The 15,848-nt window shown below is 42.4% G+C and overlaps 1 protein-coding gene across 1 annotated transcript in view; it reads right to left on the bottom strand.

The window, feature by feature from the left end:
* Positions 1-2,048: 2,048 nt before the first annotated feature.
* Positions 2,049-15,848, bottom strand: part of NAE1 (NEDD8 activating enzyme E1 subunit 1) — a 31,496-nt gene continuing 17,696 nt past the window's right edge. The window contains exons 12-20 of the mRNA XM_055146057.1: positions 13,029-13,088; positions 12,792-12,925; positions 9,971-10,046; positions 9,657-9,696; positions 8,138-8,224; positions 6,686-6,778; positions 4,677-4,791; positions 3,354-3,403; positions 2,049-2,282 (exon numbers count right to left, since the gene is read on the bottom strand). Coding sequence (XP_055002032.1) covers positions 2,173-2,282; positions 3,354-3,403; positions 4,677-4,791; positions 6,686-6,778; positions 8,138-8,224; positions 9,657-9,696; positions 9,971-10,046; positions 12,792-12,925; positions 13,029-13,088 — 765 coding nt within the window. The 3' untranslated portion in view covers positions 2,049-2,172. The remainder of the gene's footprint in view (positions 2,283-3,353; positions 3,404-4,676; positions 4,792-6,685; positions 6,779-8,137; positions 8,225-9,656; positions 9,697-9,970; positions 10,047-12,791; positions 12,926-13,028; positions 13,089-15,848) is intronic.

The following is a 15,848-nucleotide window of genomic DNA, read 5'->3' as shown; positions in this document are numbered from 1 at the left end:
ACTGGCCGCCCTCCACCCCCTGCAGGGGCAGGGGCCCGGGTGCCCTGCGGCCCCGCTACAGGGCGGCCTGCAGCCCCGCCGCTGCCTTCCCGCCGCTCCGCCATTCCCTCCGCGGGGCTGCGGCGAGGGGGCCGGCGGGCTGACCTGGGCCTGCAGGCCGCAGTCCCATGGAAGGCGGCGGGCCCGGTCCAGAGCGCAGCTGGGACAGGCCTTGGAGGTGCCGCGGACCTAATCGAAGACCTCTCTCGAGTCGCACGCCGGCGGCTTTCCCACCTTCTCCCGGGGCCGCCTGCTGGTCACGAAGCCGACAGCTCTTGGGCAACGCCTGCTGCTAGGCACCGGGCTCACTTCCGGGGCGGGACTTCCGGCCACAGCTGGTGCGCTTCCCCTAGGAGGGCGTGAGCAGGCGTCCGCGCCTGGTCTGCGGTCTTGCGTGGCCAGCATGCGCCCAGACCAGTTGAGCCCATTCTCAGTTTTCCATCAGTGTTGCCTCTTGGCTATGTCCCCACCCCACCCTGCAACCGCAGGCCCCACGTTGGAAGCTAAGTCAGCATTTCAACAGGGGACTTAAAGCATTCAGCCCAACTGCGGCCATCCAAAAGGCCAGGCAGGGATCCCGAGTCTCAAGGACGATAAAGATATCCACTTCAGGGTCTGTCCTTGCCTCCTCCATAATCCTCACCCCCAGAAATGCTGGCAGAGGGGCAGTAAATACTACCAAGGGGCAAAGCTTGCTGTGGGAAACATCTGCTGGGCTCAGAAAAATAGCAGATCATCTTGACCTGAGGATCCAAAAAAGAGTAAATCCCTTTGAAGCATCTTCTAGTCACATTTAACAAAGGTTCTCATTAGGAGACAATGGCCTAAGACTTAAGTGCAGTAAGTTCTAACACACCAAGAAACTGGACTTCGCTCTGGTCCCTAATTTGGCTTGCTTCTAGTTTGGCTTTAGTGTTGTTTTTATTTTTCCTTTTGGTATGTGGGTGATTATTATGAGCCTAATGTGTTATTCTTTTCTCCTTAATTTTTTCTTTTTTGCTTTTTGGTTCACACTCGGCAATGTTCAGGGGCTACTCCTGGCGGTGCTTGGGGGACCATATGGGATGCTGATAATCGAACCCGGGTCGGCCGTGTGCAAGGCAAACGCCCTACCCGCTGTACTATCGCTCCAGCCCCCCACCCCCTGTTTTTATTTTGGGCACAGTGGTTTAGAAACCATTATTAGTAGGATTTCATACATGAACTATTCAGCACCACACCTTCCACCCATGTGTCTGATCCCTTCCGTCACTGTCCCAGGCCCCTCTCCACACTGGTGGCAAACTTTCTATGCAAGACAAGTTCTCAGTTTCCGTTGCCTTTGGACATTTGTTATTCCCGTTTCTTTATATAGCATAAGAGATCATTCTGCATTCATCCCTCTCCTGACTGACTCCATCAGCACGATACTCTCTAGCCCCATTCATGTGGCAGCAGATTTTATAATTTTATTTTTTCTTAAGAAAATGAAATAGCCAAGTACAAATTGTGTTTAAGTACAAATTTCTTTATCCAGATACCTGATCTTGGACACTTGCCGTGTTTCCAGATTTGGGCTATTGTGAATAGTGTTGCTCAACATGATTATTCCTTAAGATGAAATACATACAAACACACACACACACACAAATTTTGTTTTGTTTTGGTTTCTTTTTGGGCCACACTTGGCAGTGCTCAGGGGTAACTCCTGGCTCTGCACTCAGGAATCATTCCTGGTGGTGCTCAGAGGACCATTCAGAATGCTGGGCATGTAATCTGGGTCAGTGGTGTGCCAGGCACAAGTGCCTTACCTGTGGTACTATCTCTCTAGCCTCCCCAAATCCTATTTGTTTTAATAGTCCTAAAAGGACTATAGTTACAATCAGCATATAGTTAAAAAAATTTAAGTTATTTTTAATGAACACAAATGATTCTTAAAACAGCAAACCAGTTACAAATGGGTAGCCTTTTTTTTTTCTGAGAAAAGGATGGCTTTCTTTCCCCTTGCAGTAAAGAACAAGACTACATCGTTACAAATGAGAAAAATGTTTATTAAGTAAACAATAGTTGTCCCTTCACAGAATTTTACAGACTAGAACACGCCTAAAGACATTTACAATTTCAACCATTAACACATTACATGGGATGCTTATTCTACAACTGGAAAGTTGCTGAAGTCTGTGACATGCCACTATAAATGTAAGTGTTGTTAAAAATGACAAATTGCTTGGTGATTATTTTGATAACCTCCTGAGCAGCAGCTCCTACAAGGAAAGGAGAAAAGTTTTTAGAAATTTTCTTTAAAACTATCATTTACTGACATTTGAACACTCTGAATATCAATCATATCTGGATCTGTATTCAAAACATTAATAATCTAGACAGCAAATATCACAAGCAAGTATCAAAATCGATCATAGAAGAGGGGCAGTTAGGCAAATAGGATGAGGGAAGGGAGACTCAATGAGGTGTTTTTGTTGTTTTTTTGGGGGGGGGCACACCCAGTGATAGTCAAAAATCACAGAAATCACTCCTGGTGGTACTCAGGGAACCATCTGGGATGTTGGGATCAAACTCAGGCTGTGTACAAGGCAAATGACCTACCTGTTATACTATTGCTCTGGCCCTGACTCAAGGAGTTTTTAACAACAAAATGGAATTTTTAAGTTGGGCTTTAGACAGGTCAATTTCCTATAGAAAATAAGGACATCAAACCAAATGGAGTGAGGTTTCAAGGAGCAGGAACTCAAATGGGTGTATCTGGGAGAAAAGTAAGCAAATAATTTTAAAATCAAGGACTGAAGTTTGTTTTTGTTTTTATTTTTAAACAAAGCCCCATTTCCTCTGATTTTTTTTTTTAACTTTCTGTGGGTTTTTTGGCCACACCAGGTGCTCAGGGGTTACTCCCGGCTATGCTCAGGGGACCATATGGAATACCAGGGATTGAGCCCAGGTCAGCCACATGTAAGGCAAGCTCCCTACCCACTATACTATTGCTCCAGGCCCAGAATAGAGTTCTCTATCAAAGGAAACATCCTGGACTAATTTTCTAAGGACACTGTCATCATGTCATGTATTTGGGCGGGGCAGAAGGTTGGAGTTATATATGGCCACGGCTTTGCTATGCCTCTTCAGAAGGCTAAGATGACAACAGTGGAGAAATGGAAAGCAGAGTAGCCAGCACTGGGGTGCGCATGGAGGGGGGAGTACTAAAATTATCTAAACTTATAACATTCTGCTTCACTAACCTTCTAGTTAGAACTGAGAAAATAAAACTTAATAATAAAACTATGCACTATACAAGAACCAATGAGAGTCCTTTCCACGGAACTTACCTCCCAAGAATGCAGCGATGGTGTGTGGCTCAGCAGCTCCGTACCGGCAACTACAGAAAAGGAGACATGAACTTGGATTAACTGGAGCCAGGACAGATGTTATTTCCAGTCACACCCAATAATGCTCAGGGATGGTTCCAGCATTGCTCAGGAACCATGCAGTGATGGAATCAAACCCAGGACTCCCAGGTGCAGTGTATATGCCCAGGCTGTTGAGCCATCTCTCTAGTCCACATGTTCTCTTAACAATTTTAATTTTTTGTGGTGAGTGGGGATTGACTCTAGACTTCACACATGCCAGGTAGCACTCTACTGCTGAGCCACATTCCCAGTTCTTATTGTTTGATATCTTTCATATTCTAAAAAAAATAGGGGCCATAAGAAGAGACGAATGGGGGCTGGAGTGATAGCACAGCAGGTAGGGCATTTGCCTTGCACGCGGCTGACCTGGGTTCGATTCCCAGCATCCCATATGGTCCCCTGAGCAGCGCCAGGGGTAATTCCTGAGTGCAGAGCCAGAAGTGACCCCTGTGCATCACCGGGTGTGACCCAAAAAGCAGGGGGGGGGGAAGAAGAGACGAATGGATAAAGAAACTATGGTACATCTAAACAGTGGAATACTACGCAGCAGTTAGGAAAACTGCAGTCATGAAATTTGCTTACAAATGGATGGACATGGAGAGTATCATGTTGAGTGAAATGAGTTAGAAGGAGAGGGACAGATATAGAATGACTGCATTCATTTGTGGTACACAAAAAATATATAGTAGAAGACTAATATCCAAGACCAGGGAAAGCAAGGGCTTGGAGGACTGGTCAATGGTTGGAATCTACCACAAGTGTGTGTGAGGTGGAGGGTAAGATAAATACAGAAGAGACCAGTATGACAGTAATAGTTGGAAATGATCACACTGGACAAGAACTGGGTATTAAAAGTAAGTAAAAGGCTATACATGACAACCTTTCAGTATCTGTACTGCAATCCACAATGAGAGAGAACGAGAAAGAGAGAGGGAGGGAGAGAGAGAGAGAGAGAGAGAGAGAGAGAGAGAGGGAGGGAGGGAGAGGGAGAGAGAACAGTTTTGTATGGATCTATTTCACAGTGATTCAACTGAAAAAAAAGTACAGGGGGTTGAGTGATAGTACAGTAGGTAGGGCATTTGCCTTGCATGCAGCTGACCCAGGTTCAATCCCCAGTATTCCATATGGTCCTCTGAGCACCACCAGGAATCATTCCTGAGTGCAGAGCCAGGAGTGACCCCTGAGTATTGTCAGGTATGGACCCAAAACAAAAAACATTAAAAAAAAACAACCCAAACTCACAATTCGTGAATATAATCATCTTTCACCATTATAGATAATCCATATTCCTGAAGGAAACTGTTGAGACAAGCCTTCAATTTCCCTATATCTTCTTCAACTTGATAGTTAGAAACCCCTAAAAAATATGCAATTTTCATTGAAACAAATGCTATTCAAAATTAATGGTAACACCTCCTTTATTATTTAATCCAACATTAGGTAGTCTAGTCAAAACTAATAAAACTAAAGAATAAAACTGAAGAACAAAAATAATGAAAAGCACAATTTGTAAATATTATAAGCCTGTAATAATCAAAGGAACCACCTAAAACCTATTAGAAGATTAATGAATCTGCTTTTGATCATTGTTCCACGCTTGATATTCAGAGTAGTTGGCATACATTATTGCTCAATTACTAACTGTATAAAAGAATTGGATGAATGAGGAAGTAATGTCCTGTTTATACTGTTCATAAACATGACAGTATTATCCATTTTGAGACTGAACGACAAATTATTATGAACAATTATTATAAACTTACAATATATAATATTTAGAGTATTTAATAGATGTTGGTCACATTAATTCTCATGACAATCCATTATCCCCATTTTACAGAAGACTAAGGCACAAAGTTACTCATTTGAGTTATTCAGATCTTAAATAACACAACTATGATATGAGTTTATGCAGTTATTAATGATTAAGCATCAGTTTACGCACTGCAAGTTGCGTTAAACCACATTCAAATGCAAGCCACTGGTATGTCCAGCATCAATGTGTACAACTAGTGGTAGGAAAATATAATCAGCATAATATTCAAATATAGTTAATAAATATGCTAATGCCTGATTTAAAACTATTATTATTTCTTTCCTTTATTAATAATAACTACCCTTTATTTTCAAAGTGCCTGGCAGTATTATTATATAACATGCTATCATACATCACATGTGCCATTCCATAAATAAGAACTGAGATTTGGAGGGGAATAGTGATGCATTCAAAGTCACACAGGTAGGAAGTGACAGAGCTTGGTTTTGAACCAGGAAAACTCCAAAGTCTGTGCTCCAAAATGGCTTCCTGATGAAGAGCAGTTTATGCCTCATGTACTCTCCTCTCTTAATCTGAACTGGCTCTGTGAACTCTGCAAGCTGACACACAAAACAGTGATACCACGTAAATTTTATTTTTGGTTAGGGGGACATACCCAGCTATGCTCAGGGACTGAGCCTACCCCCAGCTCTGAGTTCAGATATCAATTCAGGCAGGCTTGGGGGACGATATGGGGTGCCAGGATCAAGCCTGGGTCGGCTGAGTGCAAGACAAGCACCTTACCCATTGCACTATCTCTCAGGTCCTATGAAGACTTGTTTTAAACCACTGAATTCTGGTATAATTTATTATTCAAATACATGTTAATTAAATAATATAAATAAAACAACAAATATTGTGTTTGAATTCTTTTTTTTTGGGGGGGTGTGGCACACCCAGGGGTACTCAGATGAAACTACAGGTTTTATGAAATGCATAAAAGGTGTTGCTATGCAATAATCCTAAGGAATTAAAAAGCTCTTTATCAAAATATTCTGAACAACTGTTATCTCTGAGATTATGCCAACTTCCTAATTACTACATTCGCATATAAGACAAAAATAGATACTGAGCAAAGAAATTTCTACTTCTTCTGGGTCTGAGTTGAAAAGTCACTGGCATACTTTTTTATGACCAGCACTAAACTCAGTCTGAGTCTTAGAGGCTACTAAAGTGACAAAAAGTTTACTTCTATATGGAGTCAAGGAACACTTCCTCTAGTAGTTCAGAATCAATGACTATTTGCAAATAGTTAAATTTGGAGACACCTGATAGTTTTTCATTGAGGGATGACTAGGTATAAACTGTTCACAAGATGAAAATTCAAGAACCACAACTACAAATACTGGGATGGAAGACTTTAAGATTCAATCCCATTGCTTATTCAAGATATTATGATATTTGATACTTTCACTGCTTGATAACATTTTCTTACCTGGATATCTACCATGTTGTTTATAAAATCTGTCAACGGCCCGTAACATTAAGTATAATACTATCTCATTATCTGGATTGTCCATGCTGGAAACTGAAATGAAAAACCTTTTCAGTGAAATTTGGGTTATTCATGGTATAAAAACTTAATGAAGGAATAAATTTAATATGTACTTAAGTTTCATGATGCAAGAAATTTTTAATACAAAAATTAAATATTCTGTGACAATAAAAAGCAGTAAATAACAGTAAATTAAATATTAAGTGGAACCCTAGTAATCTTATGATTATTAGTCACATCTCTAAGTAAGTTTATAAAATTTGGAGTATATATTTTTACATTATTCTTTATTATCACCATACACACTCAACAGTATTATGCAAAAAATTTTATGTATTTATTTTGTGTGGGGGACTATACTCAACTGTGCTTAGGAATCACTACTGGCATGCTGGGGGACCAAATGTGGTGGTGGGGAGTGAAGCTGGGTCAGCTGCCTGCAAAACAAGTGCCCTATCCTCTATCCTATCTCGCCAGCCCCACCAATCTACCTTCAGAGTCTAGAGCCAGGGACATCTCAGGGTTCCCAGGACACCACCAAATGTAGTCCGAGTGGTCCAAGAGCACTGGCCCAGACAGCACTGCATTAACTTAGAACTTAGGCCAGAGCCACCATGCTGGGCATTGTTGGGAGGGGCATGGGTACAGTCCTTATTAAAAAATACCAATCAATTAAAAAAACACCTCAAATCAGTAGCCTAGTGGTCAGGGATGTGGCTTAGGTGGTGGAGTGCACACCCTACATATGTTAGGTTCCATCACCAACACAGATGTCCCATCCACAGCACTGTGAGGTGTGGCTGCCACAATAATAAATGTTCTTAAAAATTAATCACCTTGCCCCAGCTCCGCCCACTCCAGATGAACCCCCGGTGGCCACAAACTTCCAGAAGAAAAAGCCAGGTATGCAGACTGAAGATGCCAGACCACATGACGGCGTCCCTTCCCTTCTCCTGGACCCCTCGGAGTCCTAGCTGTCACACCCAGTAACTGTCTCCAGGCCATATTTAAGTGAGTCACCGGTCTTGATCCAGAGTCAGCAGTGAATCCGGAAAGACAGAGACTCACAAATGAATCTCGAGATGGATTAGCTCCCTACAGAGACCTCTCTGGACCCCAATCATTTACAATTTTAGAATTCCAGGAGCGCACAGCCGTGACCTCTCATGATATTCATAATAAGCATTAGAAAAAAATTATCTAGCATCTGCCTGTTGCAGGCAGACTTGAACGGTGGTGGGAAAATTCGAAATAACAGTGGTGGGAAGGTGTAATGGTGGTGGGATTGGTGTTGAGATATTGAATATAATCAGTTAATGTGAACAACCTTAGGAAAATAAAATTTAAAAATCAAAAAGAATTGTCTTGCATCACAAAGATAATTATACATACTAATTTCATCCTTGTTAACTGTATTCAAGCCATATTCTTCAGCTAAGGATCGACATCTGACCACTCGAAGAAATGCAGAATTGCTGCCTAAAAAGAAGCCATGAAAGGAAATGGTTGAGAAATGAACATTCTGAGTCACAGGCTACTCTTAAGGAGAGGAAATTTTGTATATCCACATAGACATGGGAATATTTAAAAACACCTTCTCTTTGGCTCCAGGTTAGCAGAGGAGGAACTAGAACACCTCACCTATTTTAACTTCACATCCTTCACACTAAATAGAGTGTTCTGAATAAAGTACGTGGGGGTACCTCTCTCTGAGCCTCAGAGCAGACTCACTGTAAGATGCCTGACAGGATACAATGAACAGTAGTTTTTGTTATTGTTATAGCTAAGTATTTCCTAAGGGAGATTATTGCATATATTGTGCTTTTAGTATATAAGGCTTTAAAAAAAAAAAACTAGGGGCTGGAGTGATAGCACAGCGGGTAGGGCATTTGCCTTGCACATGACCAACCCAGGTTCAATTCCCAGCATCCCATATAGTCCTGTGAGCACCGCCAAGGGTAATTCCTTAGTGCAGAGCCAGGAATGACCTCTGCGCATCGCCGGGTGTGACCCAAAAAGCAAAAATAAATAAACAAATAAAAATAAAATTTGGGTCAGCAATGCGGCTCAAGTGGTAAAACAGGCCACATATATGGGCTTAATCCCTGGCAGCACCATATTACCTTCCACAGTACCAACAAGTGTGACTTCCTCAATGATTAAAAAACTATTGTACAGTGGACAATTTCAGACCTGTAAACAGATCAGCATCCAGGTGCTATTCTTGTGTCATATACTCCACTGGCACACACATTAATGCTGAATCAAGATTCAAGAGTAGTAGTGGAACAAAATCTTAAAACTAAGCCAAACAAGTACTGTTGCAAGAGTAGTGAAAAGGAAAAGTCAGATATTTTAAGGGTAGGGAAGGGGGAAAGTAAAATTTCTGCAAAAACTGTGGTTAGTAGCTACAATGAAGTATCTTGACATGTAAAATAGAATTTTCATTTTTAAGTTGATTCTTAAAATAAGAAAATGCTTTGGTCTATCTGATGTTATTAAGATGACCCCAGAAACCTAATTATTCCCAAAATAGATGGCAAAATTCTGAATTTTATTAGTCATCTAATGTGACTTTGACTTTACACCTAGTGTTCAGATAAAATTTTCCCATTTATAAACTGAAAATAATTCTATACTAATGAGAGCTTTCAATTGACTTTATGTCTTTGCATTGTCATAGAGATACTCTAATCCACTCTTATAATACCCCTTTTATTACTATAAGGGAAAAGAAAAAGAAAATCTTGTCCAATAATTACATATATCTGCACCATTAAGACCATGCACAAAATCTGAATTCACTCATTTAAAACTCCTGAGACTATAAATCAAAGGTAAACCAAATTTCTGGGAACCTTTTCAGTGGCACACTTTATCGCACAAAATAAATTAATTCAAAGGGACTTACAGAGTAATTTTAATTCTTTCTCTGAAATGGACTCTGGTGCCTGCAAAGAGATAAATGCACGTTTTGCTGTGGTTTCAAAGAGAAGATGAATATCGGGTACAGCACAAAGCTAATCACTGTCAGAGGGGCAGCTTGCTTTCTGCAAATGCTGGGACATTCCTACAGGCAGACCTCATTTCCGGATAACGGCTTTCTCCTTAGGCACACCAGTGAGGCTCCTCTGAGCGTGCACAGGGTACTGCTCCCCACTCGGTCTCTGAACCTGTTCTGGATGGGATTATGTGTTCAGGCCTGTGGAGCTTTTTGAGACTTACCTGGCCTATAGACTGCAGCAGTTTTGCAGCGTGATGGCCCACAGCATCAGCATCTTTCTTTGCTTTTTCACGGTAACTAGAAAACAACATTTCCTTTGTATGAAAGAAATACGTGCCTGACAACATACAAAATGTGAAAATGTCATGGAATACAACTAGGTATACCTAGTGTTTGGTTTGGTTTGGGACCTCCTAGCCGAGCAAGCTTGAGCCAGGGTGCTTAGGGTCACTCCTGCAGTACTTGGGGGACATGTGGTACTGATGATCAAACCTAGGCCTCCCCCATGCAAAGCATTAGCACTGGGGAATCTTCCCAGGGTTGTCAATAAACTTTAATACCTGAGCGCTTTCTCTACTTAACAGCATGCAACCTAAACACTGCTAGGAGATCCTGATAAAATGTTACTGAAGAATATGTTTTATCTTCTTGAAGTTATTGTCATCCTGTTGTTCACTGATTTGCTTGAGCGAGCACCAGTAACATCTCCATTGTGAGACTTGTTACTCTTTTTGGCATATCGAATACGCCATAAGTAGCTTGCCAGGCTCTGCCATGTGGGATACTCTCGGTAGCTTGCCGGGTTCTCCGAGAGGGATGGAAGAATCAAACCCGGGCCAGCCGAGTGCAAGGCAAACGTCCTACCTGCTGTGCTATCACTCCAGCCCAAGTCCAAGGAAAGTTAAATGTATCTTAGAGTCCATGCACAAATTCACATGAAACCTCCTCTACGTCTATTTATATTATCCGCCTCCAGAGATACGTCCCATGTGAGGTCATATTTTTTTGTATTACAAATCGGCTTTTCCCAAGTTTTAAGAACTTTTAGGCGAGGACAACAAAAAAGAAAACTGCTGAAGAATGACTAAGCAGAACAGTACAATCAGTCCAGGAAATAGAACTCTTCTGCGTTCTATTTAGCCTTTAAACAACCAAGCCAGGTGCTCAATTCATCAGCACAGTGTCCAAACTAAACAAGAGCACTGAGTCATTCTGAAACAGTCCACTTGGTTTTGAGTAGTGACCTGGAGAGCAACTGTCTACTACCATAAAATTACAGAACACTAATGACAAAAACAAAAACAAAACTGATCAAGAGGCTGGAACAATAGTACAGCATGTAGGGCAATCTGCCTTGCATGTGGCTGACCCTGAGTTCAATCCCCACCATCCCATATGGTCCCCCTAGAACCACCACCAGTAATTTCTGAGCACAAAAGCCAAGATTAACCCCTGAGCATCACCAATTTTGTCTCAAATACCCCCCCATCCGCCTTCCCCGGAAAAAAAAAAAAAAGGATCAAAACGAAAGACTTTGGCTGGGAAGATAATATAGAAGTTAAGGTGCTTGTCAGGCAGATACCTGACCAGGAGTTTGTTACCCAGCCAGCAAAAGATTTCTTGAGGAGCTGGAGCAATAGCATAGCCTTGCATGCGGCCAATGCGGGTTCGATTCCCAGCATCCCATATGGATGGACTACATTAAACAAAGAAGCTTCTGCACCTCAAAAGAAACAGTGACCAAAATTCAGAGTAAGCCCACAGAACGGGGCTCTTTACCAAATACCCATTCATAATGGGGTAATATTCAGGATATACAAGACACTGGTAGTACTTTACAAGAAAAAAACCTCCAACCCCCATCAAAAAATGGGGAGAAGAAATAAACAGAAACTTCCTCAAGAAAGAAATACAAGTGGCCAAAAGGTACATGAAAGGACAGTAGAGACAAGGACCAAGAGGATCACTCCACAGTTTGGAAGCCTGCCTCATGTGCTGGGAGAGAAGGCGGTTGGGATGGAGAACGGACTACTAAATCAATGATGGTTGGAGGGATCGCTCAGGATGGGAGATGTGTGCTGAAAGTAGTCTAAAGACCAAACATGATGGCCTTTCAGTATCTGTACTGCAAACCCTGATGCCCAAAAGCAGAGAGAAAGAAGGAAGGTGCCTGCCACAGAGGCAAGGGGGATGGGGTGGGGTGAGGGATAATGGCGACACTGGTGGTGGAAGATGCGCACTGGTGCAGAGATGGGTATTCAAACATTGTATGACTGAAACTCAACCGTGAAAGCTTTGTAACTGTATCCCACAGTGATTCAATTAAAAAATTATATATATATATATTTAAAAAAAAGAGTTCAAATATTAGGTTTTACCATGTAAGAAAAAAAAATTTGTCCCTGGGCTTGACAGTACAGCAGGCAAGGCTTAGCCTTACAGCAGGTCAGGCCAGTCTGTCAATCCCCAGCACCACCGGCAGTGATCCCTGTGTGCAGAGCCAGAAGCAAGCCCTGAGAACCGCCAGATGTGCCTAAAAACAAAAAAAAAGATTCTACCCCCTATATGGGAACTCTTTATTTCCCACCTTTCCACTAAAATTTGCTATGAAATCCCTTGTAAGTTCTTGGTGGGGGGTGTGGTTGGGAAGTTTTGGGGGGCTCTCTTTCTCTCTGTTTGAACCCCAGGACTCACACAAGTCATATGCCCTACCCCAAACTACATCTTCTGCCTCTACCTTATTTGGAAAGCAATGATATTATAACAAAATTAATAATTTGATTTTGATACACTGATAAAATGAGATTTTTTTTGGGGGGAGGGGGCATACACAGTGATGTTTAGGGCTTCCTCCTGGCTCTGCACTCAGGGAATACTCCTGGCAGGGCTGGGGGACCATACGGGGTGCCAGAGATCAAACCTGGATCAGCAACATGCAAGGGAGGTGCTCTACCCACTGTATTATTGCTTCAACCATTACAAAATGGTTATCTCTAATAGCAACATTAATTTTTACTACAAATTTTGAAAACAGTGACTTACACAGTTTGCAGTTTTATGTATTTGCCAGAATCTGCAATCATATCAGGAATTGTGCCCCGAACAGGTAAATTTCCTTGACCTTCTTTGGCCACAAATTCCTTTAAGGCACGAGCTAAAATCCAAAATGATGGAGTCTAAAATAAAAGCAACAATGTTAAATGTCATTTGAATTTCACTCAAGGATTGAAAGAGTGTAAAATAAAAAATAGCATAATTTTTATTGTTTGCTGCTGTTACCTGTTTGGTGATATTTATGCAGCGATCATCATTAAAAATATCTTCAATACTGCTTGGGATCTAACAAAGAAAAGAAAACATTTTCTTCAACCAAGAATTTGCCCAACTTTATTTTCACTGCTATTTCTCCTAAGTTCTTTGAATTCTCAAGTTAAAACAAAATGAAAATACCTGATCTGCATAGGCTTTGGGAAGTTTTGATGGGAAAGAGAAAACAAAAGAAAGTCTCCTGTCACTGGTCATTAGGTTTAAGGATCAAGGTGAAGGAGCCGAAGTAAAACTTTCAACACTGCCTCATGAGAAGATACAAAATAGATTACAGACATTACTACCAAACTGGGTTTATAGACCTTCATGCTTTTCCATCTAGTCAAAACCTTGAAACCCAAAGACCCTAGTGTGTGCTGAGACACCCACTGGCAAAAATTGGATCAACTGCTTTCTAGTGGGGGGGGGGTGGGACACATATAGTGATGCTTAGGGGCTACTACTGGCTCTCTGCCCAGGGGACCATCCACATAAGGTACCTGGGATAGAACTGGGGTCAGCTACATACAAGGCAAGCACCTTTACTCTGTACTATTTCTCTGTCCTCAAACTGAAAAAAACTGGGGGGAATTGTTCTACACCCTGTAATACTTAGGAAACTACATGTGGTGCTGAGGATCAAACTGGGGTTAGCCAAGTGTAAGATAAGCACTTTATCTATTGTACTATTTCTCTTGACCCTCTCATTAATTTTTTTTTTTTTTTGCTTTTTGGGTCACACCCAACAATGCTTAGGGGTTACTCCTGGCTCTGCACTCAGGAGTTACTCCTGGTGGTGCTCAGGAGACCACATAGGATGCTGGGAATCGCACCCGGGTCAGCCATGTGCAAGGCAAACGCCTTACCCGCTGCACTATCGCTCCAGCCCTCTAATTGAATATTTTTAATGTAAGCAAAGGTATAGGCCCTGAGGCCTTGATTCTACTATTCTATGGACAAAAGAAATTTCTTATGAGTTGGTCTCTGCATGTTTTGCTTTGTTTTTGATGGTAGTGGGAGGGACACACACCACACCCAGCAATGCTTTGGGCTGACTTCCAGCTCTGCACTGAGGAATCACTCCAGGCGGTGCTGGGGGACCATTTGGGATATTGGGATCCAACCTCGACTGGCCACATACAAGGCAAGTGCCCTATCCACTATACTATCTCTCTGGCAGCTGGACTCTCTTCTTTTGCTCCCACTTTAAGGACTTGAATGGTTTTGGGAGGAAGCAGGGAATACTCCCAGTAGTGTTCAGTGGATCCAGTGGTGCAAGGATCAAACCCAGGGTTCACACATGCAAAGCATGCACTCCAACCTTGTAAGCCATCTCACTAGCACCAGGATGATTTTTTTTCTTTTGGGGTGGAGGGGCGAGGGGGGGCACACATTCGGCAATCCTTAGGGCTTACACTATGCTCTGTGTTCTATGCTCAGGGATCACAACTGGGGGGGCTAGGAGGGCCATATAAGGTGCTGGAAATCAAACCTGGGTTGGCCGCACACAAGGCAAGCTGCTTACCTGCTGAACTATTTCTCTGGCCCCCAGAATATTTTTTTAAGAAACATATTTGACTAGTCTACTCCCCTGCTCAAGTGCTTCACTAGTCTGCAAGGCCATAATGACCTGAATCTTTCTGCTTCTCCAAAGTCGAGTCCCTCCCCCACAATTGTCCTCTGTTCACTTCACTCCAATCATACTGGCTTTCCTACTGATCCTTGAACAAACACCATCATCCTTATTAAGACGTAGAAAATTTTGTGGCCAGGATGTAACTCAGTGGAAGAGCACAATGCTTTGCATTTGTAAAGCTCTGGGTTCTATCTGTGACATGAAAAATTAAACAAATATATATTTGTATATATCTTTTTTTATCAACCCAGAAAACTGATAAACAAGGCACATGCTTAGAACTGCAAATTAATCCTCTTTTTGCTGCCCCCAAATTTATAATAATTGCTTAAGTCACTGTCACTGTCATCCTGTTGCTCATTGATTTATTCAAGCTAGCACCAGTAATGTCTCTCATATTGTGAGACTTATTGTTACTGTTTTTGGCATATCGAATATGCCACGGATAGCTTGCCAGGCTCTCCCGAATGGGCAATAGATTCTTGGAAGATTGTCAGATTCTCCAAGAGGGAGAAGTAGGATATTAGATGTCACGAGGCCGCAAGATACTGTGTCGCTATCTTCCAGGAGCTTGGTTTTATAGTCTCTGGATGTCAGCCATTGATGGGATTACGTGGCAACAGGGATAATCTCTGGGTGTGACTGCCTAGCTACTGGAAAATGGGGGATCTGGGTGGAAGAGGCCTAGTCCCTGTCCGAGCAGCCTTGGAAATCTCGGCTCCGGGCCCCCGCACACCTGGGTTCCTCCACCAGCTCCCCCATGTGTGAGGCTCGTCCGAACGTTATTCTAATGTTCACCCAAAATATCATTGACCAGATGTCAACAACATCAAAGAAACCAAAAGTCATCTAAATTGTTATCTTCTAGATAATTTTATTGGGAGGAAGGTGCTCTGAGGTCAGTGTTTGGGGAAACCTTGTGGTGCCAGGGACTGAACCCAGGTCTCCTGCATGCAAAGTCTGCACTCAGTGCTTTGAGCTATCTCTCCAGTCTCCAAATACACAGCAATATTAAGGACATATTCGAGAGGCCCGGGATCTAGCTTGAATGACGGGAGTGCATGCTTTGCATATGAAGTAGCAAGACTGAGCCCATGGCACTGCATGATGCCCTTAAGCACCATCAGACTTGAGCACCAAACCGTCAGGCCCTGACA

This window comes from Sorex araneus, chromosome 8 (assembly GCF_027595985.1).
Source record: "Sorex araneus isolate mSorAra2 chromosome 8, mSorAra2.pri, whole genome shotgun sequence".
NCBI classification, from domain to species: Eukaryota; Metazoa; Chordata; class Mammalia; order Eulipotyphla; family Soricidae; genus Sorex; species Sorex araneus.
The sequence above is the reverse complement of the archived record's forward strand: the minus strand, read 5'-3'. Positions and strand labels throughout refer to the sequence as shown.